We start from the raw sequence: 16,376 nt of genomic DNA on the forward strand, positions 1-16,376 counted from the left end.
AAAATCTTGGCTACAAATCCTGCTGTCAAAACCTACAGCAGCTTTCACCCCAACCGTCTTGGCTCTGCCTCGTTCTGTTCCCATGGGTGCTCCTAGCATCCTACCCAGTTACCCCTTGTCCCCTTCCTGTAAGACTGGTGCTTTTGGAGCCAGCAGGGAGGTGGGACGTTGTCTCCTGCTGTCTTCCCACCCTTTCCCATCACTGGGGAGAGGCAGTAACTCAGAGCTGAAAGGCACCTGGCCTTGGCCCTCGTCTCTAATGACGTGGTGGGAAGCTGAGCGCATACGTAGGCGTTGGGTGGGGAGACCTGAGCTAAATAGGAACCCCTGGAAGATAGCTCCAGGAAGGTAAAATGTTCCCTCAGATGGAAAATCAGGTGGCAAAACCATGATGACCCTACCTGGAGAAACAGGGACCTGTTTCTACGTGAATTAGCGTCTGTAAAACCCCTTTGGAAACTCAGCAATACAAATCCTATTGTAGGTTCTTTACGGAGAAGTCCTGAGTAGTGAAATCTCCAACTGCATCAGGTGGAATCAATGTCCCTGCTGGAATTTCTGTCACTTGATGCAGGGTAGACTCGGAGCTGTCCCAGATGCTGCTCCAAAGGTCTTGGCTGTCAATGGAGCAATTCTTCATGGAGCTGTCAAATGAAGCCCTTCTTGCATTGCTATGTCTCCAGTGCTGTGTTTTCCCCTATGCAGACAGCAGCTCTGTGTTTCTCAGCCTAAGAGACAGTTATTTCAGATAAAAGACAGTAATTGACCAAAAAAGAACAAATATAAAGTCTCGAAGGGTGAGCGTGCACAGTGCCTTGCTCTGTAACATGCTACATCGGCATTGAGACATGAAATTGGCAATGGCCTTACAGCGGCAGGTTGGGTGACTCCTCTGCACTTCAAAGTGCACGGACGGGAGATCAGCAGCTTCTCGCAGTAACATAACATCATAGTCGGTGGGGCTGGAGGTGGATGAATCTGAGGCTATATCTACACTACAGGCTTCTTGCGCAAGAGCACATCCACACTACAAAAGCTTTTGCACAAGAGAGTGTGCAGACTGAAAGGACACTCTGATTGCTATAGACAGAATGGCCACCAGAGCACCTGTGCTTTGTTCGATTGCCTCTTTTTGCGCAAAAAACCCCTCTTGCCCTTCCACACGCACCTTTTGCGCAAAAACTCTGTACTGTAGACCTAGCCTAAGTGGCCTCTTTGTGGCTGGCCCAGACTCCTGGGCTGCGTCTATACTACAAGGTTTTTGCGCAAAAACCTGCGGAGTGTCCACACCTCACATGAGCTCTTGCACAATTAAATGGGCAGTTAAATGGCAGAACAGAGAGCTTTTTCCACTGTAGGTAAACGTCCTTTTCTGAGGCACAACTGCTTTTAGTGCTATAGCTATTGTGCAAGAAGGCAAGTGTGGCCGCTTCAGAGGGAAAAAGCACAGATGCTCTGATGGCCATTTTGTACATGGCCATCAGAGCTTTCTTGCGCAAGAGCGTCCATGCAGTGGCCGCATATGGCTTTTGTGATGTGCTTTGAGGTGTGGATGCGCTCTTGAGCAAGATGTTTTTGTGCAAAAACTCTTGTGCAAAAGGCTTCTTGAGCAAGAAGCCTGCAATGTAGACGTATCCTGGTGTAAGGATCTGGTCCTTGCTGCTCTGTGTTTTCCCCAGCGTTTAACAAGCACTTGACTTTGACAGAAAATATGGCACCAGCCCCTGGTTCAGACTGTGTCTGCTCCAACCTCTATAGGCAGCCAGCTCGCTCTGGGCCTGCTCAAACGCCTGACGGATTTGCCACCCTTGTAACCTGAGCCCTCTCCTTCCCAGGGGTCCTGTTCAGCATTGAGGTGATGTCATCCCACTTTGCTGTCAGGGACTATTGGAGGGGCTTCTTCTCTGCCACCTGCGGAGCCTTCATGTTCCGCCTGCTCTCCGTCTTCAGCAGCGAACAAGGTAGAGAGCGGGGCTGGTGGAGGAGTGGCGGGATGGCCCACCAGGAGAAGGTCACACCCCCCATGGGCATCTGTGCACACAGCTGGGCGGCCTCATCACGGCGTTGCCCTGGTGACTGGCCCTACCGCCTTGTGCTGGCAGCTCCTAGAGCTCCCCAGATGAGCAAAGTCAGGCTAGGCCAGAGCTTGGCCGGGAGACCTGGGCTGGGAGGTTGTCAGGGGCTACAGTTGCTTAGAGGCTAGGAGCCTCTAGGCCAGGGCAGCCCGCCCCCAATTGCAGGAAGCTCTGCAAACTCCTCCCCCCCCCATACTGGTCGCTCCTCAACCCAGCGCGAGGGATTCCAATGGGGAGGGATCCCAACCTCTCTGCATCCAGACCCATCGTACCCAGACCCTTCCACTGAGCCCCCCCAGCCCCTGCTCAGTGACCATCCGGATGAGTTACCCCCCCCGGCTCCCCACTCCATGAACCCCGCTCATCAAGCATGTGTGTTTTTCTTATAAGAAACGCGCCTGTGTGTGTGTGTGTGCTCGAGAGTGTGTTTGTATGAGTGTGATAGTGTGTGCGAGTGTGTGTGAGTGTGTGTGCGAGTGTGTGTGAGTGTATGTGTGAGTGTGTGTGCGAGTGTGTGTGAGTGTGTGTGTGAGTGTGTGTGCACGTGAGTGTATGTGTGAGTGTGTGTGCGAGTGTTTGTATGAATGTGATAGTGTGTGTGTGTGTGTGTGTGAATGCATATGCTGTTTTTCATGTTGTATTTTCAATAACCGCGGTGGCTACGTCTAGGTGTGTTGCTTTTTCCCCTGACAAGGATTCTGTGTACTTCCTATAAGCATAACATCTGGACCACCCCCATTTGAGCCCCCCACCCCCGGGTCCTCCTGCCACGCTCTGTCCCTGCACCCCACCCACACTCCTTGCTGAGCCCCACCCCCTACCCTGGCCCTTGGGGAGAAATGGCCAGACCAGGCTTTGGGGTGGAGGGGCCAGGCAGGGGTGGGCGCTTGGGGAGAAGAGGCTGGGCAGGGGTGGGCGCTTGGGGGGAAGGGGCCAGGCAGGGGTGGGCGCTTGGGGGGAAGGGGCCAGGCAGGGGTGGGCTCTTGGGGAGAAGAGGCTGGGCAGGGGTGGGCGCTTGGGGTGGAGGGGCCAGGCAGGGGTGGGTGCTTTGGAGTGGAGGGGCCAGGCAGGGGTGGGTGCTTTGGGGTGGAGGGGCCAGGCAGGGGTGGGCGCTTTGGGGTGGAGGGGCCAGGCAGGGGTGGGCGCTTTGGGGTGGAGGGGCCAGGCAGGGGTGGGCGCTTTGGGGTGGAGGGGCCAGGCAGGGGTGGGTGCTTGGGGGGAAGGGGCCAGGCAGGGGTGGGTGCTTTGGGATGGAGGGGCCAGGCAGGGGTGGGCGCTTTGGGGTGGAGGGGCCAGGCAGGGGTGGGCGCTTGGGGAGAAGAGGCTGGGCAGGGGTGGGCGCTTGGGGGGAAGGGGCCAGGCAGGGGTGGGTGCTTGGGGGGAAGGGGCCAGGCAGGGGTGGGTGCTTTGGGGTGGAGGGGCCAGGCAGGGGTGGGCGCTTTGGGGTGGAGGGGCCAGGCAGGGGTGGGCGCTTGGGGGGAAGGGGCTAGGCAGGGGTGAGTGCTTTGGGGTGGAAGGGCCAGGCAGGGGTGGGCGCTTTGGGGTGGAGGGGCCAGGCAGGGGTGGGCGCTTTGGGGTGGAGGGGCCAGGCAGGGGTGGGTGCTTGGGGGGAAGGGGCCAGGCAGGGGTGGGCGCTTGGGGGGAAGGGGCCAGGCAGGGGTGGGTGCTTTGGGGTGGAGGGGCCAGGCAGGGGTGGGCGCTTTGGGGTGGAGGGGCCAGGCAGGGGTGGGTGCTTGGGGGTGGAGGGGCCAGGCAGGGGTGGGTGCTTGGGGGGAAGGGGCCAGGCAGGGGTGGGTGCTTGGGGTGGAGGGGCCAGGCAGGGGTGGGCGCTTGGGGGGAAGGGGCCAGGCAGGGGTGGGTGCTTGGGGGGAAGGGGCCAGGCAGGGGTGGGCGCTTGGGGGGAAGGGGCCAGGCAGGGGTGGGCGCTTGGGAGGAAGGGGCCAGGCAGGGGTGGGTGCTTGGGGGGAAGGGGCCAGGCAGAGGTGGTCGCTTGGGGGGAAGGGGCCAGGCAGGGGTGGGTGCTTGGGGGGAAGGGGCCAGGCAGAGGTGGTCGCTTGGGGGGAAGGGGCCAGGCAGGGGTGGGTGCTTGGGAGGAAGGGGCCAGGCAGGGGTGGGTGCTTGGGGGGAAGGGGCCAGGCAGAGGTGGTCGCTTGGGGGGAAGGGGCCAGGCAGGGGTGGGCGCTTGGGGGGAAGGGGCCAGGCAGGGGTGGGTGCTTTGGGGTGGAGGGGCCAGGCAGGGGTGGGCGCTTTGGGGTGGAGGGGCCAGGCAGGGGTGGGTGCTTGGGGGTGGAGGGGCCAGGCAGGGGTGGGTGCTTGGGGGGAAGGGGCCAGGCAGGGGTGGGTGCTTGGGGTGGAGGGGCCAGGCAGGGGTGGGCGCTTTGGGGTGGAGGGGCCAGGCAGGGGTGGGCGCTTGGGGGGAAGGGGCCAGGCAGGGGTGGGCGCTTTGGGGTGGAGGGGCCAGGCAGGGGTGGGCGCTTGGGGAGAAGAGGCTGGGCAGGGGTGGGCGCTTGGGGGGAAGGGGCCAGGCAGGGGTGGGTGCTTGGGGGGAAGGGGCCAGGCAGGGGTGGGTGCTTTGGGGTGGAGGGGCCAGGCAGGGGTGGGCGCTTTGGGGTGGAGGGGCCAGGCAGGGGTGGGCGCTTGGGGGGAAGGGGCTAGGCAGGGGTGAGTGCTTTGGGGTGGAGGGGCCAGGCAGGGGTGGGCGCTTTGGGGTGGAGGGGCCAGGCAGGGGTGGGCGCTTTGGGGTGGAGGGGCCAGGCAGGGGTGGGTGCTTGGGGGGAAGGGGCCAGGCAGGGGTGGGCGCTTGGGGGGAAGGGGCCAGGCAGGGGTGGGTGCTTTGGGGTGGAGGGGCCAGGCAGGGGTGGGCGCTTTGGGGTGGAGGGGCCAGGCAGGGGTGGGTGCTTGGGGGTGGAGGGGCCAGGCAGGGGTGGGTGCTTGGGGGGAAGGGGCCAGGCAGGGGTGGGTGCTTGGGGTGGAGGGGCCAGGCAGGGGTGGGCGCTTGGGGGGAAGGGGCCAGGCAGGGGTGGGTGCTTGGGGGGAAGGGGCCAGGCAGGGGTGGGCGCTTGGGGGGAAGGGGCCAGGCAGGGGTGGGCGCTTGGGAGGAAGGGGCCAGGCAGGGGTGGGTGCTTGGGGGGAAGGGGCCAGGCAGAGGTGGTCGCTTGGGGGGAAGGGGCCAGGCAGGGGTGGGTGCTTGGGGGGAAGGGGCCAGGCAGAGGTGGTCGCTTGGGGGGAAGGGGCCAGGCAGGGGTGGGTGCTTGGGAGGAAGGGGCCAGGCAGGGGTGGGTGCTTGGGGGGAAGGGGCCAGGCAGAGGTGGTCGCTTGGGGGGAAGGGGCCAGGCAGGGGTGGGCGCTTGGGGGGAAGGGGCCAGGCAGGGGTGGGTGCTTTGGGGTGGAGGGGCCAGGCAGGGGTGGGCGCTTTGGGGTGGAGGGGCCAGGCAGGGGTGGGCGCTTTGGGGTGGAGGGGCCAGGCAGGGGTGGGCGCTTGGGGGGAAGGGGCCAGGCAGGGGTGGGTGCTTTGGGGTGGAGGGGCCAGGCAGGGGTGGGCGCTTTGGGGTGGAGGGGCCAGGCAGGGGTGGGCGCTTGGGGGGAAGGGGCCAGGCAGGGGTGGGCGCTTGGGGGGAAGGGGCCAGGCAGGGGTGGGTGCTTTGGGGTGGAGGGGCCAGGCAGGGGTGGGCGCTTTGGGGTGGAGGGGCCAGGCAGGGGTGGGCGCTTGGGGGGAAGGGGCCAGGCAGGGGTGGGTGCTTTGGGGTGGAGGGGCCAGGCAGGGGTGGGCGCTTTGGGATGGAGGGGCCAGGCAGGGGTGGGCGCTTTGGGGTGGAGGGGCCAGGCAGGGGTGGGTGCTTGGGGGGAAGGGGCCAGGCAGGGGTGGGTGCTTTGGGATGGAGGGGCCAGGCAGGGGTGGGCGCTTTGGGATGGAGGGGCCAGGCAGGGGTGGGCACTTTGGGGTGGAGGGGCCAGGTAGGGGTGGGCGCTTTGGGGTGGAGGGGCCAGGTAGGGGTGGGCGCTTTGGGGTGGAGGGGCCAGGCAGGGGTGGGTGCTTGGGGGGAAGGGGCCAGGCAGGGGTGGGTGCTTTGGGGTGGAGGGGCCAGGCAGGGGTGGGTGCTTTGGGGTGGAGGGGCCAGGCAGGGGTGGGTGCTTTGGGATGGAGGGGCCAGGCAGGGGTGGGCGCTTTGGGATGGAGGGGCCAGGCAGGGGTGGGCGCTTTGGGGTGGAGGGGCCAGGCAGGGGTGGGCGCTTGGGGGGAAGGGGCCAGGCAGGGGTGGGCGCTTGGGGGGAAGGGGCCAGGCAGGGGTGGGCGCTTGGGGGGAAGGGGCCAGGCAGGGGTGGGTGCTTTGGGATGGAGGGGCCAGGCAGGGGTGGGCGCTTTGGGATGGAGGGGCCAGGCAGGGGTGGGCGCTTTGGGGTGGAGGGGCCAGGCAGGGGTGGGCGCTTGGGGGGAAGGGGCCAGGCAGGGGTGGGCGCTTGGGGGGAAGGGGCCAGGCAGGGGTGGGGACAGTCTTCAGATGTCTGTGTCCCTCTGCCCCCGACACCGTTGGGCGAGTGGCCGTGGAGCGCGTGTTGTGAGCTGCCAGTGTGGTGCTGACTGTCGACTCCTTCTCTCAGAAACCATCACTGCTCTCTTCAAGACCAGTTTCAAGATCGATTTCCCCTTTGATCTCCCAGAGACGTTCTTCTTCATGGCACTGGGGTAGGAGCAGGGTTACTTTGTGCTGTGCTGAGGAGCGGTGCCCATGGGGAGCTTGCTACCCGGGGCCTGGCAAAACTGTATCAAGTCCTACGGCTGCTGTGGGCCACTTACAGAGGCAACATTCTGCCTCCCTCTAGCGCTGCCCTGGCAGTGCCTTGCTTGCCAGGCGTGTGCGGTGACAAGCCATAAGGAGCAGGGCGGGGCTGCAAGACCAGGCATGCGCCACAGAGCCCGGGCACAGCACTGCCCGTGGGCTCCGTGCTCCGGTGTCGGCATGCCTGGTCATGAAATTACCCTGGACCCGTGTGCGGGTAGCGCTCCGCTTGTCATGGAGGGTGGGGTGAGGGGTAATTCCTGCTGCTCAGTCTTGCCTCTTGCCAGGGGGATCTGTGGGGTCGCAGGCTGTGCATACCTCTTCTGTCAGCGCTGGCTCCTGGGCTACGTCCGGAGGAACTCGCTCACCGCCAAGCTGCTGGCTGCAGAGTAGGTGTTCTGGGGGGAGGGGCATTCTCGGGGTGGGGGCTGGCCCTAAAGTGCAGCAGGATGGGAGCTGTGCAAGCCACTTCCCTCAGCAGGCCTGTGGCCAAAGACTGTCTCTGCCCTGGCCCTGTCTCTCTGCTGTACCCTCCATCACCCACCACGCCCTTCCTGGGCTCAGTCCCCAGGGGCTGTTCATTCCCCCCCGGCCCGTCCATTCCCTTTTCCATGGTCAGCAAGCAAGGCCCCTTTCCTGCAAGGCCTTCATGCTGGATAGTTCTTGGCTCCTCAACTGCTGTGCACACATCCTAGGGCCCCAGAATACGCAGAGATGCTCGGTCACCTTCTCTGCTGCAGGAGGGAGAGGAAACCTCCTTCCTGCTCCTGAACCTGTGCTGGATTTGCACCCTATGGGAGAATTCATAGGAGTTGTGTCTTCCCAACCTGCAGTCTCCCTGGCCCTCCCCTTCCCTGTAGTCAGAGCACAGGGCCAGAGTGTGACAGAGCCAGGGGTAAAAGAAACTGACATTTCCTGCAGGTACGGTTGTATTGCGCCCCCCCTTTGGGCCGAGGGTTGGGGTGTTGTAATACAACAGTACTCATAAGACATGTAAGTGTGATTGGAGTGCTGGGGGCGCAGGGCAGGTGTGTGACTGTGGGGGAGTTCAGGGCAGGGGATTGAGGGCTGGGGGGACTCACAGCAGGGGGTTGGGGTGTGGGGGGGTGCATCCCTCTCAGGTCAGGGGTTTTGGGAAGTTGGGGGGCTCAGGACAGGGGTGCAGGAGTCAGGACAGGGGGGCGTGGGGCCCAGGTCTCAGGACAGAAATGTGGGAGGGGCAGGAAGCTGGGTGTATGGCGTCTCAGGGCAGAAGCTCAGGGCAAGGTGTGTGGCGGGTCTCAGGGTGGGAGCATGGCCATCAGGCTGGCCGGCTGCCAGATCCCCGTGGCTGGCTGGGGCAGTAACTGTGTTGCTTGAGATTCAGGGCTGGAGCCTGCATATGCTCTGGCCACCCAGGGACTATGGTCTATCCAGTGCTGGGGGGGTGGGCAATGGAGGCGGGGAGTGGTTTGGGCTCTGACTGTGAAGGATGGGGGTCAGAACGGGAGGGGTGGGCTGCCCATGCCCAGAACTGGCATGGAAACTTTACCCATGCTGGTGGCTGGCAACATCCAGCGCCCTGCCCCCAGCCAGCCAGTTATTGGAGCCCCGCACCAGGGCGCATTAGCTCAGTTTCCCCTCTGAACTGATCTGCCTTTTCCAGCAAGCCCATTTATTCCTCTCTGGTGGCCCTCCTGCTCGCCTCCATCACGTTCCCGCCCAGCCTGGGGCACTTCATGGCATCCAGGGTAAGTACTGGCCTAGGCCTTGGGATCCTGTGACCAATGGGGATCTAACCACAGAGTCATAGAACACGACACCTGGCAGGGTCCTCAAGAGGTCGTGGAGTCATAAGAACATAAGAACGGCCGTACTGGGTCAGACCAAAGGTCCATCTTGCCCAGTATCCTGTCTGCCGACAGTGGCCAGCACCAGGTGCTCCAGAGGGGGTGGACTGAAGACAATGAACAAGCCATTTGTCTTCTGCCATCCCTCTCCAGCCTCTGACAAACAGAGGCCAAGGACACCATTTTATCCCCTGGCTAATAGCCTTTTATGGACCTAACCTCCATGAAATTATCTAGCTTCTCTTTAAACTCTATTATAGTCCTAGCCTTCACAGCCTCCTCTGGCAAGGAGTTCCACAGGTTGACTACACGCTGTGTGAAGAAGAACTTCCTTTTATTAGTTTTAAACCTGCTACCCATTAATTTCATTTGGTGTCCTCTAGTTCTTCTATTATGGGAACTAATAAATAACTTTTCTTGATCCGCCCTCTCCACACCACTCCTGATTATATAGACCTCTATCATATCCCCCCTCAGTCTCCTCTTTTCTAAACTGAAAAGTCCCAGTCGCTTTAGCCTCTCCTCATATGGGACTGGCAGCACCAAGCACCGTCTAGATCATCCCTGACAGGTGCCTGTCCAACCTGCTCACCAGTGTCTCCAGGGCTGGAGTTCTAAATTGGAATATACATGGACAATCATTGACTCCAGGACACTCCCCTTATGTTTCGCTCAGGGGCCTTTTCTACTCTCAGAGAGATGAATAGCACCCGCCCTGGGGTCTGGCTTTACAAGCAAAGGACATTGCCCTCTTCATACTGAAGTCCAGCTCCAACCATCTCCCAGGGTTGGCTGCACCTCTGGGTTCCCTATCTCCTTAGCCCACACACTAGGTCCTCTCTGCCTCCCACCCAAGATCCCCCTGGCAGGGCAGCAGCCCTCTGAAGCCCATATCCCCCCACTCTGGTATTCCAGGCTTACTGGAGCAGGTAGGGGTAGCAGGCCGGACCAGTTGTGCACCATCACGTTACTGACCTCTGTGGAGCCAGGAGCCAGGAGAAACGGACTCTGTCTGAGCATGCGAGCCATTTTCAGCATCGCCTCCTCCTGGCTGGCAGGGCTCAGCGCCGTCTCCTCCTTTCCCAGCTCAGCATGAAGGAGCATCTCACCTCCCTCTTTGACAACCAGACGTGGGGCATTCTGTCCCAGAATGCATCGCTGGCCAGGCCTCTTCAAGTTGACCCTAAAAACCTGTGGCTTGAGTGGTGGGAGCCCCGCATTACCATCTATGGCAGCCTGGCGCTCTTCCTGGTGATGAAGGTATCGGGCCTGTGGAGGTCTCCATGAAATTAGCTGCCATGCGTCTGAGTCTACAGGCAGCTCAGTGCTCTGTGGGCGTCAGGAGCTCCCAGTCTCTTGGGTCCTTCAGGGTGAACCAAGAGCCTGCTCCCTAGGGGTGTGTCTGGACTACACGGCTCCATCGGCAGAGCCATGGAGATGAGTTGACCAGACATAGCAAAATGAAACAGCAATTTCAATAATCGCTGCTTCATTTACATCAAAATGGCGGCCGCGCTGTGCCGATCAGCTGATTGTCGGCTCAGTGCGGTAGTCTAGACGGGGATCAGCCGGCCGCAGAACCCTTTGTCGTCAGAGCCCGTAAGCCTCGTTTCACGTGTGCGGGGAGGCGTAGCCAGCAGCTCCTGGGGTGCCTCGCTGTGTCTCCTGGCAGGGACCTGAGGGCTAAAAACCAGATCCCCCATGTCATGCTTGGCAGTCAGCTGAGAGCAGCTCAGCACATCTCCGAACCCTTTCGGGTCCCCTGGCAGAACTGTCGCCTCCGGGTGAGGTGGGTCTGGCTAGGAACCCTGACTTGCTAAGGGGCAGGTGTATGAGGAGAGCAGGGCTTGCTGCTGGGTGGAGAGCTTTGCAGATTGGTTTGGTGGCTGGGACCACTGTGGGCGAGGGAAGGGCGCGGCAGGTGCATGTGTGTGGGTGCCTTACTCGCTCCTGCTTCCTCATTTGTTAAAGTTCTGGATGCTGATCTTGGCCACCACCATGCCGATGCCTGCTGGGTACTTCATGCCGATCTTTGTGTACGGTGAGACCATTTCAGCCTGCCCTTTGTACCCCTTTCGGCACACAAGCCTGGATGGCCCATGTGTCTGCCCTTACTACCAGCCCAGCGCATAGGGGCTGACAATTGGGCCAGCCCTTTATCACTCAGCGCTAAGTGGCGGCTGCTGGGATCCCTCCACACCCAGAGCAGAAAATTCTGGGAGGGAAAAGCAGCAAGTGCTTGCAAGATCCACCCCGGCTCTTGGGAACTTTGGCTCCTGCTCCGGTGGGACACACACTCAAGTCCTGTCCCGGAGGAGCCCACTGGGGACCTGGGAAGTGGGGACTCATGTGACCTGCAGATCGGTGTGGGTGAATCCAGCTGTGACTGTGTTGCCAGGGGCTGCGATCGGGCGTTTGGTGGGAGAAGGGGTCGCCTTGCTCTTCCCCCATGGGATCCAGTCGGATGGCTCAGTTAACACCATCACTCCAGGCGGGTACGCGCTGGCTGGTGAGTCGCTAGCATGTCTCAGGCATGTCTTCCCCTCTCCTTCCCCTCCCCAATGGCAGCGGGGGAGGGGTTGTCGCACAGTGGCTCCATGGCTTGCACGGTAGCTGGGCACAAGCCCCTGGCAGAGCCACTCCCTGGGCACGAGGCTGCACCAGGAGGTTACTGCTCTTGACATTGTCCCGACAGGGGCAGCTGCTTTCTCGGGCTCGGTCACGCACACGCTCTCCACTGCCCTGCTGGCCTTTGAAATGACCGGGCAGATTGCCCACATCCTGCCTGTCACCCTGGCTGTGCTGGTGGCCAATGCCATTGCCCAGAAGTTCCAGCCCTCGTTCTACGACGGCACCATCATCGTGAAGAAGCTGCCCTACCTGCCCCGCATCAGGAGCCGGCACATCGGGTGAGCCCCGGGGAGAGGCTGGTGCAGGGCTTCCACAGGGCCAGGTAGGCAGCCAGCTGGAGCTGGAGGCGCTGGAGGCTGGCACCACGGCTGGGTGGCGAAGGCATGCCTGGCACAAAGGGCAGAGCTGAGGCAGGAGAGGGGCCCTGGTGCACCGGGGTTAACCCCAGATGAACCGCAGGGTCCCCAACTCCCATGGCCACCCTGCTCTCGGTGTGAGGTGCCTGGTTTGGGGATGGTGGCTGTCCAGAGGTCTCGGTGCAGGTCAGAGGGGAGCACTCACCCCTTTGCCCTGGCTCACCTGTGGCCCTTCCATCCCCAGCTCCTACAGTGTGACCACTCGCCAGTTCATGAACCCCCACTTTGCAGTTCTGGCCAAGGGCGCCGGCTTTGAGGAGATCCTCAGAGTTGTGACCTCTACTGACGACTTGGAGTACCCCATTGTGGAGAGCGCAGGTAGCATGCCCACACCGCACTCAGACCCCACTGGCCCTTCCCAGTCTCCGCTGTCCATCTGCATCTCCTTTCCTCCCCCACCCTTTTTCTTTCCATCCCCCGCTTTGCCCTGGAACTGGGCCCTGCTAGTCTGGCAGGGACAGAGCTCCTGGAGCAGTTCCCTTTGACGGGCATCGCTGGCCTATCTCCTTATTACTGGGGGCCCTGGGCCAGGGGCACGAGCAGCCTTATCTTGGTGGAAGAGCATCCATGGCTTAACAGAGCCCTTGGCATGGAGCAGTCTCCCTGGCCACAGCCCTTGCGGTGCCCATCAGCCTCGGCCTAGGACTGTGAAATGGTCAGTTGGTGTCAGGGATGAGCCACCTGTCCTGCCCTCCTCCCATGTCCTGTCTCCTTTCCTCCAGAGTCTCTGATTCTGGTGGGCATGGTGCAAAGAGCCACACTGGTGAGATACCTCCAGACCCATGATGAGGCCACGCCAGGGGAGAAGGAGCCAGAGGAGAAGGTAGGCTCAGAGCACTCCCCCTGCTGCCCACACTGCCCTGGGGGAGCCCCTCCAGCCAGCAGCCCTTAGCACAGAGCGAAGTCGAGAAACCAGCGTCCAGCCAGACCTGGGAGGGGCTGGTGGGATCCCTGGGCTGGCGGCTGCCCCTCCCTCCAGTCAGCCACCTCAGAGCACCTTCCCTTCTCACCGCTTCAGCCCAGGGCGAGGGGGGAGGCTCTGCAGCCACACGGCTAAGCAGTATTGTACATTCCAGCGCTTCCTCCAGGGCAGCCAGGGAGCCACGGGGCAGCCCCTTTCCTCCCCAGAACCACGAGTGGCTGTGTCACAGCCTGGCCCTCCTTCAGTGGGGGAGGGCTCAGCGCTACAGGCAGCAGCATGCCCAGAGACACCAGCCCAGGCAGGGGCTGTGGAGGGCACTTCTCCCTGCCCCTAATATCTGCAGGGACCACTCCCACTGTGGAGGCTCCGCCCTATGAAGGGGGCAGCACTTTGCTGAGTCCCAGCCCTGGGCTGTCCCCCTGGGAGTGCCCTTTGAAAGCGGCACCGCTACAACAGCCTCTGCAGACCTGCCGTGCCCACGGCCCCTGTTCCCCAACAGTCTCACTCCAACGGGACGCTGGGGGACGACTGCACCATCGAGCCAATAACCCTCCAGCTGTCTCCGTGGACGTCTCTGCACCAGGTAAGGGTGTGGGAAGGGCTGTGGGGGAGACTGAGCTCACAAGAAGCCAGTCGCGGTGGCACACGCCTGTTATTCCAGCTGCGTGGGAGGCTAAGGCTGGCGGGTCACTTGCACTTAGGAGCTCTGGGCTGCAGGGGGCTGTGCCAATCAGGTGTCCGCACTAAGTTCGGCATCAAGAGGGGGAATCCCTGGGAAGCTGGGAGTCCCCAGGTTACCTAAGGGGGGGTGAACCGGCCCAGGTCAGAAATGGAGCAAGTCAAAGCTCCTGTGCGGAGCCTGTGAAAAGTCCCTGCAGTGCAGCCTGGGCACAGTGAGACACAGTCTCTCGCTATGCACAGCCCTAAGAGGGATGCACACAGCTCCCCACCTAAATGGGGCCAGCAGAACCCGAGCCAGCTGCAGTGAGAAACCTGCCTGGCAGAGCTGGGGTGGCTGCGGGAAGGCCAGGCAGGTGTCCTGGCTATCGAAATACAGCCCTGGCCCTGCAGTCAAACCAAGAGCGAGGCTGCTTGCGTAGAGCCCTGGCCCCGTGAACTGAAGGGTTGTCGGTTTCGTATGCAGGTCACACGCGACGTGACCTTTAGTCCCCACGGCCATGAGTGGGATGTAAAGACCCAGCTACATGGTCGGAGGCAGAGAGGTCTGGGCAGGCTTCACCTGCTCCCCCAGCCTCACAAAGTTCTGGCTCCAGATGCATTTGTTTGGTTCCATGCAGAGGTGGAAATGAGCCGGTAACAGGGGCCAGACAGCTGCTGGAGGAGGGCAGCGCGCTCCCACCGACTCCCAGGGCTCTCCTGCAGGCTGCTGGCTAAGCAGCAGGCAGGTGAAAGGGCCAGTCTGGGGGCACGCTCCCTATCCAGGGCTGCTCCAGCTCCGAGCCCCCCTGGCATGTGCTGGAGCCTCCTCCCCAAGATTTGTACCAGAAGGATGTTGCTGGCTGTTCCCCTTCTTCACTGTCAGGGAGCGAGGGGAAAGTCCCAGTTTGCTGCTTTCTTCTCCCTGTGGCTGGGGAGGACAAGGGGCAGACAAAGCCTGTCACTTTGCTCCCGCTCCCTGACCGGGACAGGAAGGGAACAGCAAGCAGCCCTGATACAAATCTCAGGGGAAAAGCTTCAGCCCCCTGCCTCCCTACACCCCCTGCCCTGAGCCCCCCACAACCCAACTCCTGCACTGTGACCCCCATCTCACCAACTCCCTGCCCCCCCACATCCCCATCCCCCTCCTGCACTCCCTCACACTTCAACAGTCTCCAATGTGCTGCCTTGAGCGCCCCCACTCCACCCCCCACCTCCTGCTCTGGGCCCCCGGGAGGGTTGTGATAGGACAGTCCCTGTAAGGAACTCCAGCTGCTTTGGGATGGGTTTCCCCTGCGGAGCACGAGCATCTGGTGGTCACTGCAGTGCAGGGCATGGGGCTCCCTGAACCCATCTCTCAGCAGGGGAGGCTGCAGGCCCTGAACTTACCTGGGAGGGTGCAGGGCGGGTGCAATGGAGAAGCCTTGGGCCCAGCTCCCCCCAGCAGTTCCAGGCTTGAGTGGGCCCTGCTGTCCCCACACTGAGGGCACCGCTGGGCACAGGGAGGGCTCTGCTGATGCCACATCACCCTGGCCCCACTGGCTTCCTCTCCTCTTCCAGGCTCATAACCTATTTGAGCTGCTAAACCTGCAGCGTGTCTTCGTCACCTCCTTGGGGCAGATCGTTGGGACCGTTTCTCGGAGCGAGGTGGGCCTGGGGCCGGCAGAAGTGGGGTGGGGGGGACTGGGACCAGCAGGAGCGGGGTAGGGCGAAAGGGCTGGGGCCGGCAGGGGAGGGGGACTGAGACCAGCAGGAGCGGGGTAGGGCGAAAGTGCTGGGCCAGCAGGAGCAGGGGAGGGGGACTGGGACCAGCAGGAGCGGGGTAGGGCGAAAGGGCTGGGGCCGGCAGGGGAGGGGGACTGAGACCAGCAGGAGCGGGGTAGGGCGAAAGGGCTGGGGCCGGCAGGGGAGGGGGACTGAGACCAGCAGGAGCGGGGTAGGGCGAAAGGGCTGGGGCCGGCAGGGGAGGGGGACTGAGACCAGCAGGAGCGGGGTAGGGCGAAAGTGCTGGGGCCAGCAGGGGCAGGGGAGGGGGACTGGGACCAGCAGGAGCGGGGTAGGGCGAAAGGGCTGGGACCAGCAGGAGCGGGGTAGGGCGAAAGGGCTGGGACCAGCAGGAGCGGGGTAGGGCAAAAGGGCTGGGCCGGCAGGGGCAGGGGAAGGGGACTGGGACCAGCAGGAGCGGGGTAGGGCGAAAGGGCTGGGCCGGCAGGGGCAGGGAAGGGGGACTGGGACCAGCAGGAGCGGGGTAGGGCGAAAGGGCTGGGCCGGCAGGGGCAGGGGAAGGGGACTGGGACCAGCAGGAGCGGGGTAGGGCGAAAGGGCTGGGCCGGCAGGGGCAGGGAAGGGGGACTGGGACCAGCAGGAGCGGGGTAGGGCGAAAGGGCTGGGCCGGCAGGGGCAGGGGAAGGGGACTGGGACCAGCAGGAGCGGGGTAGGGCGAAAGGGCTGGGCCGGCAGGGGCAGGGGAAGGGGACTGGGACCAGCAGGAGCGGGGTAGGGCGAAAGGGCTGGGCCGGCAGGGGCAGGGGAGGGGGACTGGGACCAGCAGGAGCGGGGTAGGGCGAAAGGGCTGGGCCGGCAGGAGCAGGGGAAGGGGACTGGGACCAGCAGGAGCGGGGTAGGGCGAAAGGGCTGGGCCGGCAGGGGCAGGGGAGGGGGACTGGGACCAGCAGGAGCGGGGTAGGGCGAAAGGGCTGGGCCGGCAGGGGCAGGGGAGGGGGACTGGGACCAGCAGGAGCGGGGTAGGGCGAAAGGGCTGGGCCGGCAGGGGCAGGGAAGGGGGACTGGGACCAGCAGGAGCGGGGTAGGGCGAAAGGGCTGGGCCGGCAGGGGCAGGGGAGGGGGACTGGGACCAGCAGGAGCGGGGTAGGGCGAAAGGGCTGGGCCGGCAGGGGCAGGGGAGGGGGACTGGGACCAGCAGGAGCGGGGTAGGGCGAAAGGGCTGGGCCGGCAGGGGCAGGGGAGGGGGACTGGGACCAGCAGGAGTGGGGTAGGGCGAAAGGGCTGGGCCAGCAGGGGCAGGGAAGGGGGACTGGGACCAGCAGGAGCGGGGTAGGGCGAAAGGG

General features: G+C 63.1%; 1 protein-coding gene across 2 annotated transcripts in view; it reads left to right on the plus strand.

Moving 5' to 3' along the window:
- CLCNKA (chloride voltage-gated channel Ka) overlaps nt 1–16,376 on the plus strand; it is a 32,374-nt gene that overhangs the window by 14,010 nt on the left and 1,988 nt on the right. For both annotated transcript variants that reach the window (XM_075906340.1, XM_075906342.1), the window contains 12 exons: nt 1,836–1,961; nt 6,675–6,759; nt 7,141–7,242; nt 8,499–8,583; nt 9,769–9,942; nt 10,654–10,723; nt 11,081–11,191; nt 11,378–11,591; nt 11,914–12,047; nt 12,452–12,552; nt 13,151–13,234; nt 14,869–14,955. In XM_075906340.1, coding sequence (XP_075762455.1) covers nt 1,836–1,961; nt 6,675–6,759; nt 7,141–7,242; nt 8,499–8,583; nt 9,769–9,942; nt 10,654–10,723; nt 11,081–11,191; nt 11,378–11,591; nt 11,914–12,047; nt 12,452–12,552; nt 13,151–13,234; nt 14,869–14,955 — 1,373 coding nt within the window. The remainder of the gene's footprint in view (nt 1–1,835; nt 1,962–6,674; nt 6,760–7,140; nt 7,243–8,498; nt 8,584–9,768; nt 9,943–10,653; nt 10,724–11,080; nt 11,192–11,377; nt 11,592–11,913; nt 12,048–12,451; nt 12,553–13,150; nt 13,235–14,868; nt 14,956–16,376) is intronic.

This window comes from Pelodiscus sinensis, chromosome 23, assembly GCF_049634645.1.
Source record: "Pelodiscus sinensis isolate JC-2024 chromosome 23, ASM4963464v1, whole genome shotgun sequence".
Classification (NCBI taxonomy): Eukaryota; Metazoa; Chordata; order Testudines; family Trionychidae; genus Pelodiscus; species Pelodiscus sinensis.